Source organism: Zootermopsis nevadensis, unplaced genomic scaffold, assembly GCF_977971745.1.
Source record: "Zootermopsis nevadensis isolate Lab colony 2312 unplaced genomic scaffold, Znev_1.0 Znev_ptg000021l, whole genome shotgun sequence".
NCBI lineage: Eukaryota > Metazoa > Arthropoda > Insecta > Blattodea > Termopsidae > Zootermopsis > Zootermopsis nevadensis.
The window spans coordinates 4,741,348-4,763,996 of NW_028259153.1; the positions used below are offsets into that span (position 1 = coordinate 4,741,348).

The 22,649-nt window shown below is 39.6% G+C and overlaps 1 protein-coding gene across 1 annotated transcript in view; it reads left to right on the plus strand.

Moving 5' to 3' along the window:
- Positions 1-22,649, plus strand: part of LOC110836095 (SRY-box transcription factor sox21b) — a 103,342-nt gene that overhangs the window by 61,491 nt on the left and 19,202 nt on the right. Inside the window, exon 4 of the mRNA XM_087352412.1 lies at positions 21,143-21,294. Coding sequence (XP_087208538.1) covers positions 21,143-21,294 — 152 coding nt within the window. The remainder of the gene's footprint in view (positions 1-21,142; positions 21,295-22,649) is intronic.

Here is a 22,649-nt window from a genome sequence, read left to right on the forward strand (position 1 = left end):
GCAGCAAGGACCTCTGGAATATTGTAAATTTAGCTATATTGACGTCCATAATGTTGTGTACTATGCGCAAAGAAACCTACTAATTCACTGCAATCACAGTCCTCGTTTCTATTAATTTCCATCGCCTTCATAAATAATTAAATTTGTATTTCGATTTACAACAGAAAATACGATTTCTGGACTTTACCGAATCCACTTACAAGTCCCTGATTTTTTGTTGTGTTTATCTATTTAAATAAAAAAATACATTTCTTTACAAAAAATTAATTTTCGAAATTCAAGGGATATGTTTAATTTTGAAATTTAACACAAAATTTAAGAGTTCGTGGGGCTACAAATCTATTCACCCATATATTTTCAACTTTAATTAAACACATTACAGACGTTAAAATTCATAGACGCGCAATGCATTTCACTTCATTTTATTCAAGTAAACGTACATATTATGAGAGACATAAATTGTTAAATCCTTTTTAGGGGATTTAAAAACTGAAGTCAAGTTTCTTCGAAAGAGAGCCTGTCAGGATTATTAATAGTTTATTGTTCTGTAGTTTTAGTGTATGTAAAATTTATAAAACCTCCATCGTCAAAATTCAAGGTGACTAATCTTATTTAATCTTAAAAGTTTTACATCTATAAAGACTATTCAGAAATATGTAATTTGAGAATAAAATATCACAGAATTAATAATTTTGGAAGCAATCTTACATTCAAAAACTTATTTAATATCAAGAGTACTATTTTATATATGAGCCGGGATAGCTCATTCAGGATAGTGACTAGGTACGGGCTGGACGGCCGGGGTTCGATCCCCGACGGGGGCAGAGGATTTTTCCTCTAGCCTCTGCGTCCAGACCGGCTCTGTTGCCCACCCAGCCTCCTGGGTCCTTTCCCGGGGGTAAAGCCGGCCGGGGCGTGACGCTGACCACTCAACCCCATCTAGTGCCGAGGTCAAGGAAGAGAGGAGCTATACCTCCACTCACCCCAAACGCCTACATGGGACAAACTTTACTTTACTATTTTATATATTTTGTACACATCAATGTGCAATAGTAGATAGGTATTCTTCAAGAAAAATTTAAGTATCGAAGCATATTCAGCTTACAGAAATACCAGTACTTCATACTAGACTATATTTGGTCGTCTTTAACGAGTTTATTTTTATTTGTTTGGTAGAGGCTTCCCGCCACAGAACTTTCGGTTGGAACAGGTGGTCGTCATAAAAGGTGTTTTTAAATGACGATACTCGTTAAACGTACATGTATTCGAAAAGTTTTAAAAGATGTTCTCGTAGGCCCAGCAGGGGTACGATAAATTGTGATCTTCTAAACACAAGCACTTGTATGACTGTATGTTGGCAACCATTCATTTGCAGGTAAGAGATACGACCTGGCATAGTTTATATGAAACTTGTACAGATACACGTGACAAGGAAAAAGAATGTAATAAAAAAGAGGGCAAAGTTCTGAAGTGGCTTAGTCTCGTGACAGGATAATTGCTCCTGGCGTTTTTACGACGAAAACAAGAATTAGAGTGATCAAGTTTTCGGTTATTTGCATACGAACACATTTAAGATAAAACAATTAACTAAAGTCTATAACGGTGAAAAATTCATGATAACACAAGTCATTCTAACCAAATATAAATTGAATATTCATCTTTAAAGCAAATGCTTGCGAAGACGAAAAATTAACGTGGCCATAAAATTATGTTTCAAATTACTTCTTTAATATTGTGCAGATCATATACAATGTATGGACGAGATAAGCAATGCATGACAAATTCTATACAGGAAAGGCGAAGATAACGCAGGTTTAGATTCAAATACATTATTAATAATGAGTCTTTAAATAAACAGAGAATGATCTTATGAGTTAGATTTAAGTAACTCAGGATAAGGCCCAGTATCCAGATACTGTGAATGAATTTCGTGCCCTATAAAAGCCAAAGTTTTGAAAAGCCGAGAAAATATCGATTTTTAATTTGAGACACAGATTATAGCGATTGTTTAATTTTAAGCTCTCACGGTGACTGAGAGCAATCAAATTTTCTCACACGATCAGTCGTGTACGTATGGAATTAAAATTCGACGTTTCGGTGAACATGTGTGCCTCCATCATCCAAACTGTTCCCCCAAAATTTCATAGTTGTAGGTAATCATGTTTGTATTTTAACTTCTTATAATGTTTCTAATCGATAATTCCAATGGCAAAATTCTGAGGTGAAAAGACAAAGCGTTATATAATGGTGTTAGATTTCTTGACTAGGTGAGAGACTATTAGTTTCTCAAGAAGGACTATGCTTCATGGATTTAGTTTGTTACTTCAGAATATTAAATTGAATTATAATGTACTTTCTAGAAACAGCAATATTAATTTCTTCAGACCATTTCTGTAAGTAATAAGTATTTCAGAGGCAGTAGTCGCTATAGCATTCAAGCAACCTCAATGACATTAAATTGAAGGATTATGGAACTACATACACAATAAATAAATGTATGAGAAAGAGGAAAATACATACATGTGTTTAAGTTTAATTTGTTTTAAACGTACATATAAAACACAACGAGAAATATAGCAAATTATTAAAACATTTTAAATAAATTAGAGACGTGCAGAATTGATTTTAATAACGTATTCGCATGATGGTCCATAAAAGCAATGAAGATATTGAAGGCGAACCGAGAAATGCCTATAACAAATGAAAACCGAATTTCGAAGCCGCTTTAGCGATGTTAATAAAAGGACAGAAGATGGTAGGAATGCCCTCGAGAAGGTACATTTTAATGTAAGACTTGAGGTTCTCACAGCAGTGAGTATGAAGATTTCCGTCTTCTGGGTTGTTGCGCTGTGTAGTCTGGTCGATGTTAACCATCGCCCTGATGACGGAGGCAGTATGACCTCTGAAACGTTGGTTAACATCGACCAGACTACACAGCGCAACAACCCAGAAGACAGAAATCTTCATACTCTGATGACGGAGGCAGTATGACCTCTGAAATGTCGGTAAACATCGACCAGACTACACAGCGCAAGAACCCAGAAGACAGAAATCTTCATACTCTGATGACGGAGGCAGTATGACCTCTGAAACGTTGGTAAACATCGACCAGACTACACAGCGCAACAACCCAGAAGACAGAAATCTTCATACTCTGATGACGGAGGCAGTATGACCTCTGAAACGTTGGTTAACATCGACCAGACTACACAGCGCAACAACCCAGAAAACGGAAATCTTCATACTCTGATGACGGAGGCAGTATGACCTCTGAAACGTTGGTTAACATCGACCAGACTACACAGCGCAACAACCCAGAAAACGGAAATCTTCATACTCTGATGACGGAGGCAGTATGACCTCTGAAACGTTGGTTAACATCGACCAGACTACACAGCGCAACAACCCAGAAGATAGAAATCTTCATACTCACCGCTGTGGAAAATCGCCCTGATGACGGAGGCAGTATGACCTCTGAAACGTTGGTTAACATCGACCAGACTACACAGCGCAACAACCCAGAAAACGGAAATCTTTATACTCTGATGACGGAGGCAGTATGACCTCTTTAACGTTGGTTAAGATCGACCAGACTACACAGCGCAACAACCCAGAAAACGGAAATCTTTATACTCTGATGACGGAGGCAGTATGACCTCTTTAACGTTGGTTAAGATCGACCAGACTACACAGCGCAACAACCCAGAAGACGGAAATCTTCGAACATTTTAATCTTTGTTACGGGGGAAAAACAAGGGCTTAATCCCCGATGAAATTGATGAAAATTAAGTAATGTATGCTAGTTTTTGTAAGAGCGGGTAGGTAAAAGCAGCCCAAATTTAGTTGAAAAATTATTAAAATAGAAGTATAGATACCGGTAACATGACTTTGGCAATAACTATCATTTAAAACGCAAACCTCCGAGAACAGAACAAGAAAGAAAGCGTAATAAATAATTTCAAGTGAAGGCCTCAGAGAAATTATTTAAATGCAATGGACACCCCTACTGTTAAATCGGATTTCCCGAGGGAGTCGGGTAGTTTCATGCTGTCAGGTTGTTATTGTGGGCTATTAATAGCCACGGCGATTTGTCACTTGTCCTCTTTGTTCAGCCCGTGTGATGTGTGAATATATAACAACATTACCTACCAACTAGCTTATCGGACCGAAAGAAAAATGAACGAACATTAAAATCGACGTGCAAATACAGATATTTATTATGATGTCAAGGGGGCAGGAGTATGTTCAGACTCGAAAGACAGGTTCACAGTATAATGCGATGTAACGTAACCTGTATGCATGTTACAAGTTGGCTTTGTTACGTGATCTGTAACTGTGAACAACTTTGTATCAGCTTCAAACGGTCACTTGTTCTATAATATTTAATTATGTAGAATATACAAACGTTTCTTTACTTACCGATATGAAGACACAACAAATTTGATTTTATTTAGTGGCGGTTAGTAAAAAGTAGGACTCCAGCCGATAAAGTCCCTCCTAGTTCAGATTTGTACAGTGCATTAAATTTTTATAAATAGAAGGGAACACTCGGAAGATGGGGAATAATATTAAAAATGATTTTTAGGTAAATTTGTTTTATTTGTAGTGTTCTGTCTGACGACAGGTCCATATGAACAGGATCCATCCATCCTTTTCTCGGACTGGGACCTGTTCATATACGTTCTTGGCAGATGATCCAGAAGTGGTTTGCCATTGCCTTCTTCTGTGTGTGAATGGAGTAATTGTTGGGATGCCACGGAGAAACCGGGGAAGCCCCCGGAGGAAAACTCCGTGTTGCCTAGACCACGGCCTTGCCCAACACAGGTTATAAATTCGGGCACCGCCGGGAATCGAACCCGAGACCCCAGGATTACAAGGCCAGCGTTCTAACCGCTAGACTATTTTATTATTTAGTGTTCTGTCTGACGACAGGTCCATATGAACAGGATCCTTCCATCCTTTTCTCGGACTGGGACCTGTTCATATACGTTCTTGGCAGATGATCCAGGAGTGTTTTGCCATTGCCTTCTTCTGTGTGTGAATGGAGTAATTGTTGGGATGCCACGGAGGAAAACTCCGTGTTGCCTAGACCACGGCCTTGCCCAACACAAGTTATAAATTCGGGCACAGCCGGGAATCGAACCCGAGACCCCAGGATTACAACGCCAGCGTTCTAACCGCTAGACCACCGTGGCACGGATTTTAGGTAATTGGGTGCGAGAATGTGGACTACATTCATTTGACTTATTACAGGGTCGAGTGATAGGTTCTTGTTATGACGATAATAAACCCTAGATTTTTTTTAAAAAATAGGTAATTTTACAATCAGATGAGCGAGTATTAGCTTCAAACTAAGAACTGTGCTTCACGAAATTGGCTTCCAAGAATAATGAGTATGTATACTTAAAAACATACAGTAAGTTGCGTTATGAACCAACATTTACATGAGAAACAGTTATAAATAGCGTACGGAATGTCGTTGAGTGACAAGAGCCTAAAGAACCCGCGTACTAATGAGTAATGACACGTCAGGATTCATTTCCCATGATGGACTACACGTATGATGATTCATGATTTCGTCGTCATGAAGAGCCCACATGGCCGATAACATACAGAGATGTATGAAGCTGATAAATCACCGTGAACCAATCATGACACCACTTCCAAAAAAAGAAACTTCTGGCATATAAGAGTACAAAGGTTATCAGTGGGTGGCCAACGATCTGATACCGGCTTCCGAGAAAAGTACACCATGAACAGGCTATGTGACTCACGGAGACGAAATGTGTTGTGGTCTTTGGTTATTGCATACAGTGATGATTTTTACATTGTGATTTGAATATTAATCCTTCAAATGTAATTCCTGCATTGACCGAATCACTGAAGTATAAATTACGTTTATTAACCAGCGGCATCGAACAGAGTCTTTCTTGAGACGCCATTATTCGTTCTAGCCATTCTTATATTTGGTTATGAAATTCTCAGGCTTTTATGGAAACAGATATTTTACTGATGTATGGTTCCTACCTTGAGCCATATGAATCCATTTCATACAATCATATATTTCTTTAATGCCATGTATTATCAACTCTATTTAGTATATGTGAACTCGGCTTAGTCTCTTTGTTCCAGAGAGAGAAACAAAGAAGAATTATGTACTGTAGCTATCCGTTTTGTGTACGTGTTTGTTCTTTATTTCTGTAGGCTCTTCAGTTGGGGCCAATTTCAGCAGTTACGGCCAAATTTCCTGCTGCTGGAGGCTTAAATCAAACATATATCGATAAAGATTTTTTTTTTAGATAGCCAAATAAGATTCTGAAATACAAATCTCGACAAGTTAATAATCGCTCAAATTCCACACTCTTTATTTTATTTTATTTGTAGTTTACAGGATAATTGTTGAGTAATGAATTAGAAAGGTCGTAACGGGAAGAGATCGTGGCCTACTTTTAGGTACTAACCCGGTATTTTCTTCGATAAGCTGAAGAAAATCACGAAAAATCTCAGTCAGGCTAGCCGATCTTTGGGTCTCCAAATGAAATTTGAAACCCAAAAATGCGTTACCGTGGTCACAAGACCCCGCCACTGAAATCTCTCTTGAGGCAGATAAATCCATTCCACATACCAGTTTTAAATTCGTTAACAAATTTACGTTTGCCAGATCATTCGGAAAAACTTTGAGTTAAATTTTTTTTGGTGTTTTTATGTAGGAAGTAATTTAAAAAATGCAACCAACGTAATTTATAATGTAAAGCAGAAAGCTCCAGCCATATTTGAATGGGAACAAAAATTATGTTTCAATTCGAAACAGAAAACTTATTTTTTTATATAACAACATCTGTCCGTGTTTAAACACACTACGTTTTTACAATGAAAATATCAGGTAAACATTTTCCAGTGTTTTTAACTCCATATCAAACTTAAGGAAATCTAAAGCGTTAAATATTAACCGAAGTCTTAAGGAAATCTAAAGCGTTAAATATTAACCGAAGTCCCCCCCCCCCCCCCAAATGTTTACGTTCAAGTTCTCGCTGGCATACTATTGCTGATCCCTGATACAGAGTAATTTTAAATGTGAAAGATGGTTTTAAAACACCAGTTCCTTTGGCCTATTGAAATATAACTTCAGCAATAGACATAAACGTCTAATACTAACTTAATTAATATTGTGTTTTATTAGCCAGTATTTGGTAACATTTATGTTTCTTGAAGAAGTTTTCCATGGCATAAACAAAAAACTTTAGTGCCGCATAGAGGCATTTACAAAGTAGAAAACGTGAACCTCGTTGATTACGAGAGAGACGTCCTACAGCGAGACCTTACGCTCGAGACCATGATGCCTCTAACAACTTGCTGACGTTAAGTTTGACGACAAATCGCTTTTCATTAAATACGCAGTCACCAGTCATTTGTTATACAACTGTTCTTACATCTGTCGTATATGTTTCTTTGTTTCAAGTGATAGGTTATTAAGCTACTGAATATAAACTGTTAGATATCAATTTGATCTAGTCTTCACAGAACAATTTACAATAAATAACTTTCCCTTAGATACGTTATTTCACGTCATAAATTCCTATTATGACATTGTGGCTAAATTTTACCGTTAACAGGCATCACTCCCTGCCCTTGTTTGATGACAGAATTCACACGCCTCTAACCTATTACATTACTTAACTGTAATTATATCAATAGCATTCTTATGTCGTGCTGTATATTCTTGCAAGTGTCCACTTCGGTGACGCGATTTACAATTTCCACGAATAAAATCCCGTAATAATTAAATAGCTGAAAGTTTCAGTTCTCTGTATCGTTGATCTGATGAACTGTTAGGTTTGTTGAAAGGCAGTGAAGATATTGCTGGTAAGACGTACAATCGGAAGAACTTAGTAGGCTACGGAAGATTTCTGATAATACTCGGATCTTCAACTGGCTCACCAGTTCCCTACCCTAAGTCCTTTGTACTTTTATGGTATCATATAAATCTAATAAAAATATATAAATGTACATTATTCATATAAATACCTGGAGATAAACTAAAGAAGTCCGCGGATCATTACCAAGACATAACAATCACCTGCAAAATTATGTAGGGAACTATATACGAGGTGCGATCGGAAAGTTTCCAGACTGCGCGTATAAAAACCCGTACACTTATCTCAGGTATTAAATTCATCCATCACCCTCGAAGTAGTTCCCCTGGGAGTGAACACAACGATCCCAGCGCCGCTGCCAAGCCTGGAAGAATCCCTGGAAATCTTTCTTTGTCAGCCTGTCAAGCACCATCTGCGATTCTGCCTGAATCTCTTGCCAAAGACTCGCCAAAACGGCTACGGAAACCTATGAAATGCTAAAGCAAGCATTTGGGGAGTCCGCAATGGGTCGTGCACAAACTTTTGTGGGGCATTCACGTTTTAAAAATGGTGCAGTCCTGAAACTTTCCGATCGCACCTCGTATGTACAAGATTGGCAATGTTAAGTAACTTATGTCATAAATACACGTAGACATATTTGAAGTGACTTTAGCTATATAATCGACCACTAAACCCGCCTCTGTTGTGTGGGGTATGAAAGAGAGAGTCCAGAATTCAGTTTCATCTTTGTCGAGACTGGCGTCTCAGTCTCACCTGCCGACCTCACCATTAGGCGCTTCCTCCCTGATTTTCCTTTCATACACAACACAAAATCATCTGCCTTCTCCATAAAATATGTAGCAGGACCGTACAATTGCACATACGAATAGTAGCCCTAATTCAGCACGGTATCTATCTATCAACTATCTGTGAAATATTTAACGAAGTAATTTGTGGCGAAACCAATAAAATGACTAATTAATATGCGCCTTTTAGTATAGCTCAGTTTGTGTATCACAAAGTGAGTCACGTAAGACAAGCCTACGTGCACTTTCTTCGTCGTCCCGCATTTCTCACTCCCCTCCTTTCGTCCTTGAACTATTTTCTTCATTCCACCCTTCTTTATTTATTTCAATTCCGTTACTTTAAGCTTTTCTGGAAAACTAATACTTCTATTAGACTTAACGTTTGTAAATGATGAAAATGTTCATCCCAGACACCGAGGTGATTACAATTAGCAGAATACGTACACAATTGAAATAATAACTACTTAGTAACGCTAGACATAAAATGTCACGTGTGACGAACAATGCTAATTCAGAAGCCACAGAATGGATTTATATAGCAGTCCTGCCTCCATCATACGTGGTTCCCTTGGTGCAGAAACCGTCAACTAATTCTTGTAAGATTTGAGGTTTCACAGCGGTGAGTATGAAGATTTCTGTCTTCTGGGTTGTTGCGCTGTGTTGTCTGCGATCGCCCTGATGATAGAGGTAGTATGACCTCTGAAACGTTGGTAAACATCTACCAGACTACACAGCGCAACAACCCAGCAGACAGAAATCTTCATACTCTGATGACGGACGCAGTATGACCTCTGAAACGTTGGTAAACATCTACCAGACTACACAGCGCAACAACCCAGAAGACAGAAATCTTCATACTCTGATGACGGAGGCAGTATGACCTCTGAAACGTTGGTAAACATCTACCAGACTACACAGCGCAACAACCCAGAAGACAGAAATCTTCATACTCTGATGACGGAGGCAGTATGACCTCTGAAACGTTGGTAAACATCTACCAGACTACACAGCGCAACAACCCAGCAGACAGAAATCTTCATACTCTGATGACGGAGGCAGTATGACCTCTGAAACGTTGGTAAACATCGACCAGACTACACAGCGCAACAACCCAGCAGACAGAAATCTTCATACTCTGATGACGGAGGCAGTATGACCTCTGAAACGTTGGTAAACATCTACCAGACTACACAGCGCAACAACCCAGCAGACAGAAATTTTCATACTCTGATGACGGAGGCAGTATAACCTCTGAAACGTTGGTAAACATCTACCAGACTACACAGCGCAACAACCCAGCAGACAGAAATCTTCATACTCTGATGACGGAGGCAGTATGACCTCTGAAACGTTGGTAAACATCTACCAGACTACACAGCGCAACAACCCAGCAGACAGAAATCTTCATACTCTGATGACGGAGGCAGTATGACCTCTGAAACGTTGGTAAACATCTACCAGACTACACAGCGCAACAACCCAGCAGACAGAAATCTTCATACTCTGATGACGGAGGCAGTATGACCTCTGAAACGTTGGTAAACATCTACCAGACTACACAGCGCAACAACCCAGCAGACAGAAATCTTCATACTCTGATGACGGAGGCAGTATGACCTCTGAAACGTTGGTAAACATCTACCAGACTACACAGCGCAACAACCCAGCAGACAGAAATCTTCATAATCTGATGACGGAGGCAGTATGACCTCTGAAACATTGGTTAACATCTACCAGACTACACAGCGCAACAACCCAGAAGACAGAAATCTTCATACTCATCGCCCTGATGACGGAGGCAGTATGACCCCCTGAAACGTTGGTAAACATCTACCAGACTACACAGCACAACATCCCAGAAGACAGAAATCTTCATACTCATCGCCCTGATGACGGAGGCAGTATGACATCTGAAACGTTGGTAAACATCAACCAGACTACACAGCGCAACAACCCAGAAGACAGAAATCTTCATACTCATCGCCCTGATGACGGAGGCAGTATGACCCCTGAAACGTTGGTAAACATCTACCAGACTACACAGCGCAACAACCCAGCAGACAGAAATCTTCATACTCTGATGACGGAGGCAGTATGACCTCTGAAACATTGGTTAACATCTACCAGACTACACAGCGCAACAACCCAGAAGACAGAAATCTTCATACTCATCGCCCTGATGACGGAGGCAGTATGACCCCCTGAAACGTTGGTAAACATCTACCAGACTACACAGCACAACATCCCAGAAGACAGAAATCTTCATACTCATCGCCCTGATGACGGAGGCAGTATGACCTCTGAAACGTTGGTAAACATCGACCAGACTACACAGCGCAACAACCCAGAAGACAGAAATCTTCATACTCATCGCCCTGATGACGGAGGCAGTATGACCCCTGAAACGTTGTTAAACATCTACCAGACTACACAGCGCAACAACCCAGCAGACAGAAATCTTCATACTCTGATGACGGAGGCAGTATGACCTCTGAAACATTGGTTAACATCTACCAGACTACACAGCGCAACAACCCAGAAGACAGAAATCTTCATACTCATCGCCCTGATGACGGAGGCAGTATGACCCCCTGAAACGTTGGTAAACATCTACCAGACTACACAGCACAACATCCCAGAAGACAGAAATCTTCATACTCATCGCCCTGATGACGGAGGCATTATGACCTCTGAAACGTTGGTAAACATCGACCAGACTACACAGCGCAACAACCCAGAAGACAGAAATCTTCATACTCATCGCCCTGATGACGGAGGCAGTATGACCTCTGAAACGTTGGTAAACATCGACCAGACTACACAGCGCAACAACCCAGAAGACAGAAATCTTCATACTCATCGCCCTGATGACGGAGGCAGTATGACCCCTGAAACGTTGGTAAACATCTACCAGACTACACAGCGCAACAACCCAGCAGACATAAATCTTCATACTCATCGCCCTGATGATGGAGGCAGTATGACCCCTGAAACGTTGTTCAACATCGACCAGACTACACGGCGCAACAACCCAGAAGGACAGAAATCTTCATACTCTGATGACGGAGGCAGTATGACCTCTGAAACGTTGGTTAACATCGACCAGACTACAAGGCGCAACAACCCAGAAGACAGAAATCTTCATACTCTGATGACGGAGGCAGTATGACCTCTGAAACGTTGGTTAACATCGACCAGACTACACAGCGCAACTACCCAGAAGACAGAAATCTTCATACTCTGATGACGGAGGCAGTATGAACTCTGAAACGTTGGTTAACATCGACCAGACTACACAGCGCAACAACCCAGAAGGCAGAAATCTTCATACTCATCGCCTGATGATGGAGGCAGTATGACCTCTGAAACGTTGGTTAACATCGACCAGACTACACAGCGCAACAACCCAGAAGACAGAAATCTTCATACTCTGATGACGGAGGCAGTATGAACTCTGAAACGTTGGTAAACATCGACCAGACTACACAGCGCAACAACCCAGAAGGACAGAAATCTTCATACTCTGATGACGGAGGCAGTATGACCTCTGAAACTTTGGTTAACATCGACCAGACTACACAGCGCAACAACCCAGAAGACAGAAATCTTCATACTCTGATGACGGAGGCAGTATGACCTCTGAAACGTTGGTTAACATCGACCAGACTACACAGCGCAACAACCCAGAAGACAGAAATCTTCATACTCTGATGACGGAGGCAGTATGAACTCTGAAACGTTGGTTAACATCGACCAGACTACACAGCGCAACAACCCAGAAGGCAGAAATCTTCATACTCATCGCCTGATGATGGAGGCAGTATGACCTCTGAAACGTTGGTTAACATCGACCAGACTACACAGCGCAACAACCCAGAAGACAGAAATCTTCATACTCTGATGACGGAGGCAGTATGAACTCTGAAACGTTGGTAAACATCGACCAGACTACACAGCGCAACAACCCAGAAGACAGAAATCTTCATACTCTGATGACGGAGGCAGTATGACCTCTGAAACGTTGGTAAACATCGACCAGACTACACAGAGCAACAACCCAGAAGACAGAAATCTTCATACTCTGATGACGGAGGCAGTATGACCTCTGAAACGTTGGTTAACATCGACCAGACTACACAGCGCAACTACCCAGAAGACAGAAATCTTCATACTCTGATGACGGAGGCAGTATGAACTCTGAAACGTTGGTTAACATCGGCCAGACTACACAGCGCAACAACCCAGAAGGCAGAAATCTTCATACTCATCGCCTGATGATGGAGGCAGTATGACCTCTGAAACGTTGGTTAACATCGACCAGACTACACAGCGCAACAACCCAGAAGACAGAAATCTTCATACTCTGATGACGGAGGCAGTATGAACTCTGAAACGTTGGTAAACATCGACCAGACTACACAGCGCAACAACCCAGAAGGACAGAAATCTTCATACTCTGATGACGGAGGCAGTATGACCTCTGAAACTTTGGTTAACATCGACCAGACTACACAGCGCAACAACCCAGAAGACAGAAATCTTCATACTCTGATGACGGAGGCAGTATGACCTCTGAAACGTTGGTTAACATCGACCAGACTACACAGCGCAACAACCCAGAAGGCAGAAATCTTCATACTCATCGCCTGATGATGGAGGCAGTATGACCTCTGAAATGTTGGTTAACATCGACCAGACTACACAGCGCAACAACCCAGAAGACAGAAATCTTCATACTCTGATGACGGAGGCAGTATGAACTCTGAAACGTTGGTAAACATCGACCAGACTACACAGCGCAACAACCCAGAAGACAGAAATCTTCATACTCTGATGACGGAGGCAGTATGACCTCTGAAACGTTGGTAAACATCGACCAGACTACACAGAGCAACAACCCAGAAGACAGAAATCTTCATACTCTGATGACGGAGGCAGTATGACCTCTGAAACGTTGGTTAACATCGACCAGACTACACAGCGCAACAACCCAGAAGACAGAAATCTTCATACTCTGATGACGGAGGCAGTATGACCTCTGAAACGTTAGTAAACATCTACCAGACTACACAGCGCAACAACCCAGAAGACAGAAATCTTCATACTCTGATGACGGAGGCAGTATGACCTCCGAAACGTTGGTAAACATCAACCAGACTACACAGCGAAACAACCCAGAAGACAGAAATCTTCATACTCTGATGATGGAGGCAGTATGACCTCCGAAACGTTGGTTAACATCGACCAGACTACACAGCGCAACAACCCAGAAGACAGAAATCTTCATACTCTGATGATGGAGGCAGTATGACCTCCGAAACGTTGGTAAACATCAACCAGACTACACAGCGAAACAACCCAGAAGACAGAAATCTTCATACTCTGATGATGGAGGCAGTATGACCTCCGAAACGTTGGTTAACAACGACCAGACTACACAGCGCAACAACCCAGAAGACAGAAATCTTCATACTCTGATGATGGAGGCAGTATGACCTCCGAAACGTTGGTTAACATCGACCAGACTACACAGCGCAACAACCCAGAAGACAGAAATCTTCATACTCTGATGATGGAGGCAGTATGACCTCCGAAACGTTGGTAAACATCAACCAGACTACACAGCGCAACAACCCAGAAGACAGAAATCTTCATACTCTGATGACGGAGGCAGTATGACCTCTGAAACGTTGGTTAACATCAACCAGACTACACAGCGCAACAACCCAGAAGACGGGAATCTTCAATTAATTCTTGGTTATACGAATTAAGAACTGTGGTTACACAAAGCCAAACACTTTTATTCCTAAACCGGGCACATAAGGAATATTACAGAAAATCTAAATCTGGTTAGCACTTACGAGTGATTGCTCTACTCTATTTAGCTCAGTATCTGAACAAACTAAGGAAATTTATAACATGTCAAAACAGTCAAAATAGATTCAGGCTTTAGTGCCGTTGTTTATAACACGGTCGCTTCACCTGGGCTACATTCTCGACATGGAATGCGAGATTATTTCCATTATCATTTAAATTCTTTAAACCTGGCAATAGGCCACACACGTGTGATATGCGATTCGCCGGCCATTCGACTGGAGGACTTAGGACGTAGCTATCTTACCTGTATCAGGCAACAACTTCTCACAATTACTGCCTTACAGAAACTAGGGTGGAATATTCATCTTACAAAGATCTTCTTTTTCTTAAAGTGCTTATCCGTTCCGGATGTTGGTGACCAGCATAGCACTTTGAGCTTTACAAGCTGTTACTTGAAACAGCCCTCTCCAGTGGACATCGAGTACCGAGGTTGTAGGATCTCAAGCCAAGATCAGCGGTTTGTTGGATTCACATAGTATAAATTGCAAAACACATAATCACATTCCTCGTAGAGAAATACAGCCTATAAACCGGAAATAATCTTCTGTTGAATTCTAAATCTTAAAGTAATTGGTTATATAGAATTTTCATAATCCTTTTCAACGGTCCGGCCCACAAACATAGCGCGTGTTTGGTTTTCCCATGAGGAGATGACGTGTAGATATGGAGGACAGTTACATGCAGTATACTGAATAATTAATCGTGGACAGCCGACATTGGGTTGTTCTCCAGCCGTGCTAAGAACTCATTACCGTAAATATCTAGGGCATTGGACTTGTCCGGATTACTTGAAACGGCTAGCTGAGCGGTATTAGAATCTGAAGAAGGATCCTCTTAGGCTGGTGTAGTTTAAATACGCAACGTCATGGTATGTAAAATGAATAACTTTTAAACATTTCTGAGAAGAAGTTTATTTTATAACTCCCAGAAGATTAGGCCCTAGACCTCAACCTGTAAATAATTAATTTAATTAATCATGTAATATTAAGTGTTGGGCGGACAATACATGTAGTAAAAGTTCCTTGCAAGTTTGGTTTTGTGGAGCTGAAGTAAGTAGCACTTTAATAAATCTGCGTTATATGAGACAGTTATGATATTCAGATGTCACTTACTTTTATGTAAAGAAAATTATTTTTAATAACACTCATTGTATGTCTAGTTGTCCTTCAGTGTAAATTTTACCTACGGAAGTAAGTTATTAATCATTCTCGGACACTTTTGTCACTTTGAAATTTTATGTACAAGTAATTATCCTTCTTCTTGCAGTCATGAAGCAGGAAATCATTATCACAGACTGAGTTTGCCACGCTGAGATACAGCCGGCCTCCTGCCGTGTTATTCATATTACAATGTGCGTATGTTTTATAAAGACAAACCGTATTACAAAACATAACAGAAATATACATATAAGTTACGTGACATTCAAAAAACGCTTGTCTGGTAGCTGTCTTTCCGTTCTTTAAATTGTTATTCTGCCAACACCATTTGCATTATCTTTGTTTCCATCTTGCGGCTGCTGATTGCTTAGTTCTTAACTGCTCGAAGACTGTCATTTGTTTTAAAGATATTATTGCGAATATATTTATTTTTCTATTGTTCCATTTACGAGCGTTCTGGAACTTTAATTACTGGATTCTTCGTGGAATGTTACGCCTATAGGCACATAATAATAATAATAATAATAATAATAATAATAATAATAATAATAATAATAATAATAATCCGTGGCGTAACAGCTCCAGAGAGCCAAAGCCGACTAGCTGACTGCTGGCCTCACGTTCACATGCCTAAGCAGAGGTGAACGATCATCCAACCAGATATAGGGCGACGTGTGGTCAGAACGACGAACCCGCAGCCATTGCTTGGTGAAAATTACTTCATAACATTCATTTGTATTGCTTGCATGAAACGTTATAATCTTCAATTATCTGAAAATAACACAAAATTAATTTAATAAGAATTTCTATGACTTATTTAATATCAAATAGCAATTCAAATTTTATTGTTTTGAGGTTATGAAAGCAGAATTATTTATTTTCAGAAGATTGATAATACTAGTAATATATATTTAGAATTTTCTCCATCAGAGAAAGCAAATTATTACAATTATCATCTGACTGTGAGAAAATCTTGAAATGCATCTTAAATTAATATGACGGGGTGATGTGGGCTGGATTAACATGTTTCGGGATAGGGGCCGGAGACAGGTTCTTGTGGTCGTAATAATTAAACTTTGTTTACATTAAGGAAGAGAATTTTCTTAGCTGAATGGCTTCCAGCTTCTCAAAATGGAATCCTGTCCATGGGACTGATTTGCGAGAAATTGGGATCTGATTTGTAAGTAGGTTGATAAGGGGTTTATGCAACAAGGAAATCCAGTTTTTGTTAAGTTGCTGATGGTACAATGGGCTGCGCGTTTGGATAGAGTAGGGAGAAGATAAGATGCATCGAGAATTTTAGTGAGGAAGCCTGTTTGAAAACGCCGGCTTGGAAGACCGGAAAGTAGATGGAAGGATAACATCAAAATGAAACATGAAAGTGTGGAAATTGCATGGCGCTTAATTTAAATTTTATATATTTATTTTTCACAGTCTATACACAAACTTATTTAAAATAATGTTGTTAAAATATTATAACATTTACAGTATAAAGTATATTATGTTATATTTATGGCGCTCCTTTATCGTAGTACGACATTACATTATTTCGGCGCTTTTATTTTTGAACGACATGTTTCGATGTTTTATGACATCATCTTCAGGTTTATCAATTTATATTATTTTAAAAATTATTATACATTTTGATGCATTGCATTTATTGATCTTTTAGTATGTTTGTAGACTTTTCTGTCTTCATAATGATCTGGTGTCTGTATTTAGATGTTCATTATCTGTGGAATTAATTTCCAAGTGTTTATTATGCAATTTTTTTGTATGGAATTGACATAGGAAATAAATAAATATTAATATGATTGTGAAAAATAAATATATGTATTTGATTCAACACAAACATGACGCACTTAAGATACAAATTTAAATTTTATTTATCCCACGCTGTAAAGACTGATTACATCATGCAGTGCGAATGAACTTGCATGTAGTATAGCAGTGTTGCACTCTAGCTGCAAGTACACATTCTACTTACGTGTCATCAGAAGACATTGAAACAATATTCGCGTAAATCACACGAGTGTGTATTTATAATCCAACAGAGCTGTTTGCGATATAGTACGAAACGACTTTACACAAATTACCGGATTATCACATCAGAATATTAATTTATTTATGAAAGAAAATGTCATAAAAAGTCCCGGACAGCTCATTTTTTCTATTCCAGCTCAGAACAACGCATCTTAACATTTATACTGAATGTGAAATAAAGAAACTCCTCTCTACAATAAAAATATTCCAATGGCAGCTTTATTTGCGACACCTCATAACTCACGTGTTTCTCTGTGTGTGCTAAACATCAGGGGCCCAAGCCATCAACTTCTTGTATACATTCACCTGGTGTTGGAATGGCATGCGAGAAATGAAAAGCATTGTGGGAGGGTTTGACTACAAGTATTTGGTGAGGGGGGGGGGGGGGTTTACAGACGAAGCATAAGGGGGAGGGGCACATGGCGACGCCGATACATTATGTTTATTGCATCTGTGTTGTATAACGTTGTATCATATCAAACGTCTGCTATCTAAACCGTACAATGACATGTATACACACAACTTTCCTTTATACCTTTCAAGACATTTATATATGTTGAATTATTTTCATCTTATTGATGCTTAAATTTTTATTTTTATTTTGTTTTTTCTTACATATCTTCACATAAAGCATTTCCGAATGACTTATGTAAGAAAACCGACTATAATAAATAAAGCAGTAAGTGGGGTTAAGTATGAATTGTAAGAAAGTAGAGAGCAGATAAAGGCGAATCAACTTTTCGAAAGAAAAATGAAGAGAGAATCAAAAGCTGCTATTGATTTGTACAAAAATTTATCCTGCATTATGGCGAACCAAGTTTCATTCTTACGGAATATATTATAGTAGCAAAATTCAATTTTATCTCATTTATATGGATTCGCCTCCCTTCCCTTACCGCGCAGAACATAAACCACTTTAGAAGCCGGTCATATGGTTCAAAGATACAATAAAAAAGTTACTTTCAATGCATTATTTAGTAGTCCATTTTGGTATAGGCGTAAAACATAAATTTTATAGCTGCTTTGTACGATTTAAAATGATAGCCAGAACATTGCGAAGCGGTCGATAATCTTCAGAAAGCTTTTCAAATCGGACAGCATTGGAACATTAAGTGACAAACAATATACAGTGGGTCTGTCACTTTTATTCACATCTAGATATTGATTGATAGGACAAATGGAATTCAGAAGTATGAAAAGATATCGAAAGTGATAATTTATTCATAGTTACTTCTTCCCTGCTCTGGTAAACAATTTTATCTACACATTCTATTTAAAGGTGGCAGAAGGATTATAAAGAAAGTTTGATCACGCAATGATTATTGTGTTAAATAATATGAATGATATTTTCGTACGAATAGGACTCCTTATTTGCTTCAAAGCTTTGTTATAAAATAATTCGTATTTTGAGTCGATTATGTAGAATAAATGTGAAAGGAGTGTACAAATTTTGGGGATGAGATTTACATAGTAAAACAATACATAGAGTTTATGTAAAATGGGCCAGCTAAAGATTTTTAATTGAGTTACACAGCCCGTCAAAACACCTTGAATAGTGACCCTTCCTTTTTTGGATCATTGTCGTTTAGAGACGAGAAGAGTTTTACTGGAGACGACCTAACACTCACCGGTGGGCAGAGGAAAGTTTTAAGCACACAGCACGAGTTGGTGATTATTTAGTAGTCCTACATTTGTCAAGGGGCTTTCAGGTAATAAACACCGAGATTTCTAGCAGAATGAGTTGGCTATCTACTATATAATGTACCACTGGCAATCAGAGAACGCATGTCGTTGGTCCGTAGTGGTGCGTCACCACATATTTTAGCGCTCTCGCGTGAGGTGACCTGAGCAACATCGTACCAAAGGTCGAGAAGGACCCACTGCTTGGATCTCACGCTCATCAGATTTTAATCCTGTGGATTTCTCCATACCAAATTCTTAGAAGCCCCTGTCTATTTACGTCCTGTTAAAGGTTTACAAATTCTTCAGCAGTGCACTGTAATCAGTCGTCACACCCCGAGTTCTTCGAAAGTCTTCAACGACCGCAGTATGGCCAGACAGGTAAATTAGAAATAAATTGTCACATATCTCAATTCAGTGATTCATTAAATACACTCAGATCTGTGGTGAGTGTTATCAGCAGATGATACAGTAATATTAACCCAATGTATCCTCGAATTGGCATGTGTGACTTATTTCTCGTCGATGCACTTCGCAATTTGTTCCTCTCTTCATCAGCTTATTTAAGTGACTTCCTCGCAGAAAGAACTTTGTAGTGGTATGACGTCAGACAACCATCCCATCAACTTAACAGTTTATTCCGAAAGAATTCTCTAAAAACAGACGAAAGATCAGTTCTTGTCTGTGACGGTGCACCGACACAATTTCACTCCAGACTCCGTGAGCATACGCAGACACGTCGAGCCACTTTTACAAAGCAGTTCACATCCCAACGACCAATTTATACAAGATCATTTTAACACCATCTTTCTTTTACTTTTTTAAAGCGATCCTTTTAAAGAAGATTCACTAAATCTCGTATTTCTGTGTTCTTTCGTTGTCCAAACGCATTTCACGAAGGCCCCTCCATCACGTTTACGTGAAGCTATGATGCTCAATGTTTGTAATTGTTTTAGAGATATTTTAAATCATCGTGTAGCTGGTCTTAAAACCGAGGAGCTTGATTGTTTATTTTCTTAGTTTTACTAACAGAACCGTTCCTACGGTGGTCGTCCTGTACCAGGCACGTTTTATCATCCTCCTACCTTTAATGACAATAAAATCGGATAAGATCTTCCCTGAATTTAAATTTCCGAGACAGCTAATAATGAATAAAAATTTTCTTGGATATTATCCATCGTCTAGTAAATATAAAACGTAAATATAAATCTCCGGAGATAGGGATTAGCTCTATCTAGTGGGCCCAACTGTGTAGGAACCTCAAGACGGAGATAGAGTCCCATCTCCGAAACGTCGTTTTACGTTCTATATTTACTAGACGATGGATAATATCCAAGAAAATTTTTATTCAATTGACTCTTCACCATCGTCAAGAAGTTTTAGATTTGATATACCTAATAATGAATTTAAATCTCTAATGGTTCATCCATCTGTGTTTCTGTCATCGTTCATTATTAACAGATGTCTGAATTATCCAAGGCTTCAAAAATGTAGAAAGCTATTGGCTGGCCATCTATAATATTGGAATGACAACAGACTGAACAACTTGTTCAAGATGGAGACCACTGGCGAGTTATTGTAAACACGATAATAAACCTTCAGGTTCCATAAAATCGAGAACTTCCTTGACCATCTGGGCTACTATCAGTTTTTAAACAATAACTGCTGGGTGATTCAGTACTTGGTGCTGTAAATAAAAGCGAACTGGTTTGGTGCTGTGTTCCAGGTATGGCGGCGAGTCAGATGGGCCAGGTGGGTAGTTACTACAACCCTGCTGCGGCAGCTTACGGCACTCTCAGTGCCGCTAGTATGGCGGCAGCTGCGGCTGCTGCAGCGGCCCAACAGTCGGCCATGTCGGGGCTCTCCGCACCAGCGCAGGTAAGGCACTTCGACCAGACGCACTGCCCCATTTCAGCTGCCCGCCCTTCCACATACTTCCGCGTCGCAGACATCGACTTTTCCTCTGAGCTTTGTCGACTGAAATGTATTAGTACATATCCTTCCAGTCACGTGGACAAATTACGAAATTTACATTTTATAATGTTTACCCAACCTTTAATACTGCCGAAAATCTTTCTCAGCACTCAGCCAAATGAATTCAGCCCACAACTTCTGACCCAATTTCTAAAAGATCTACTTCAATATTTTCCTCCCACAGTGTCTTCCAAATTTTCTATTCCATGCCTGCTACATGTCCGGTCCATCTCATTCTCCTTGGGTTTATTACCCTAATAATCCTTACTATATTAGAGCCCACATTCTTCTCAACACCTCCAACGCAGACTTTTTCGTTGAAGCGAGAGATTAAGTTTATGCCCACAAAATAAATTAAAATTAGACATTTCACTTAATAGATTCAGTTGTTAGTTAAATAATGCAGTGATATATCTTGCCATGGGCCAATCACTCGTCCAAGGAGTCCTACCAAATGTCTATAGATCAGAGCCTTCGAAAAATTGAGACCCGCAGATGCTCAGGGGTCTTATAAAATAACAAAAAGTAGAGATATAGTTGATTTATTATAAGCATAATTATAAGTATCTTTCAATATTTTCATGACGTTGAAGTGTGTATCTTGTGGGTTAGAAAATCACATTTTGCAGACTTTCTGGGGGAATAAGTCCCACTTGTTCGCTACGATTTCCAAACCCATAAAGACTGCTAATTACAAATTAACCTGTAACATTTGCTTGAAATAGTATTGTGAAACAGCAAATAATTTTAATTATCAACTCCCTTCCCACTGAGAGAAGATAATGTTCTAAATAATGTAGAATACCTGTCGGAATTCTAACGCTTATAAGTGATTGGTTGCGCTGTTCAGTCGATTTCTTTTCGTGTCCGAATTCTCTGAAGAAAGGAATGTGAGTGTAATAAAATGCTTCCTTTAACACCTGTGAATTCATCGCAACGGATCATGGACACACACAAGTTAAAAGAATTTGCGGAGGAGACGTCAGACAGGAGCTGAGATAAAGGTGAAATTGTCCTTCTCCTTAATTAAACGCCACACCATAAAAATGTCTGTCTGATTACTTAAACACCATACTATGAAGAAATTTGAGTCTATCTGCTTAAGCACCACGCCATTGAAGACGTATGCAACTCCAGGAACTTTAAAGAGTAATCGGCGTCCCTCGGACACGAGGCTCGACGTGCCCGAGAGCCGATCTGGATGCGATGATGATAAAAAAATCACATTCTTTTGTTCCACCCTGTAACCGAGGTTTTAT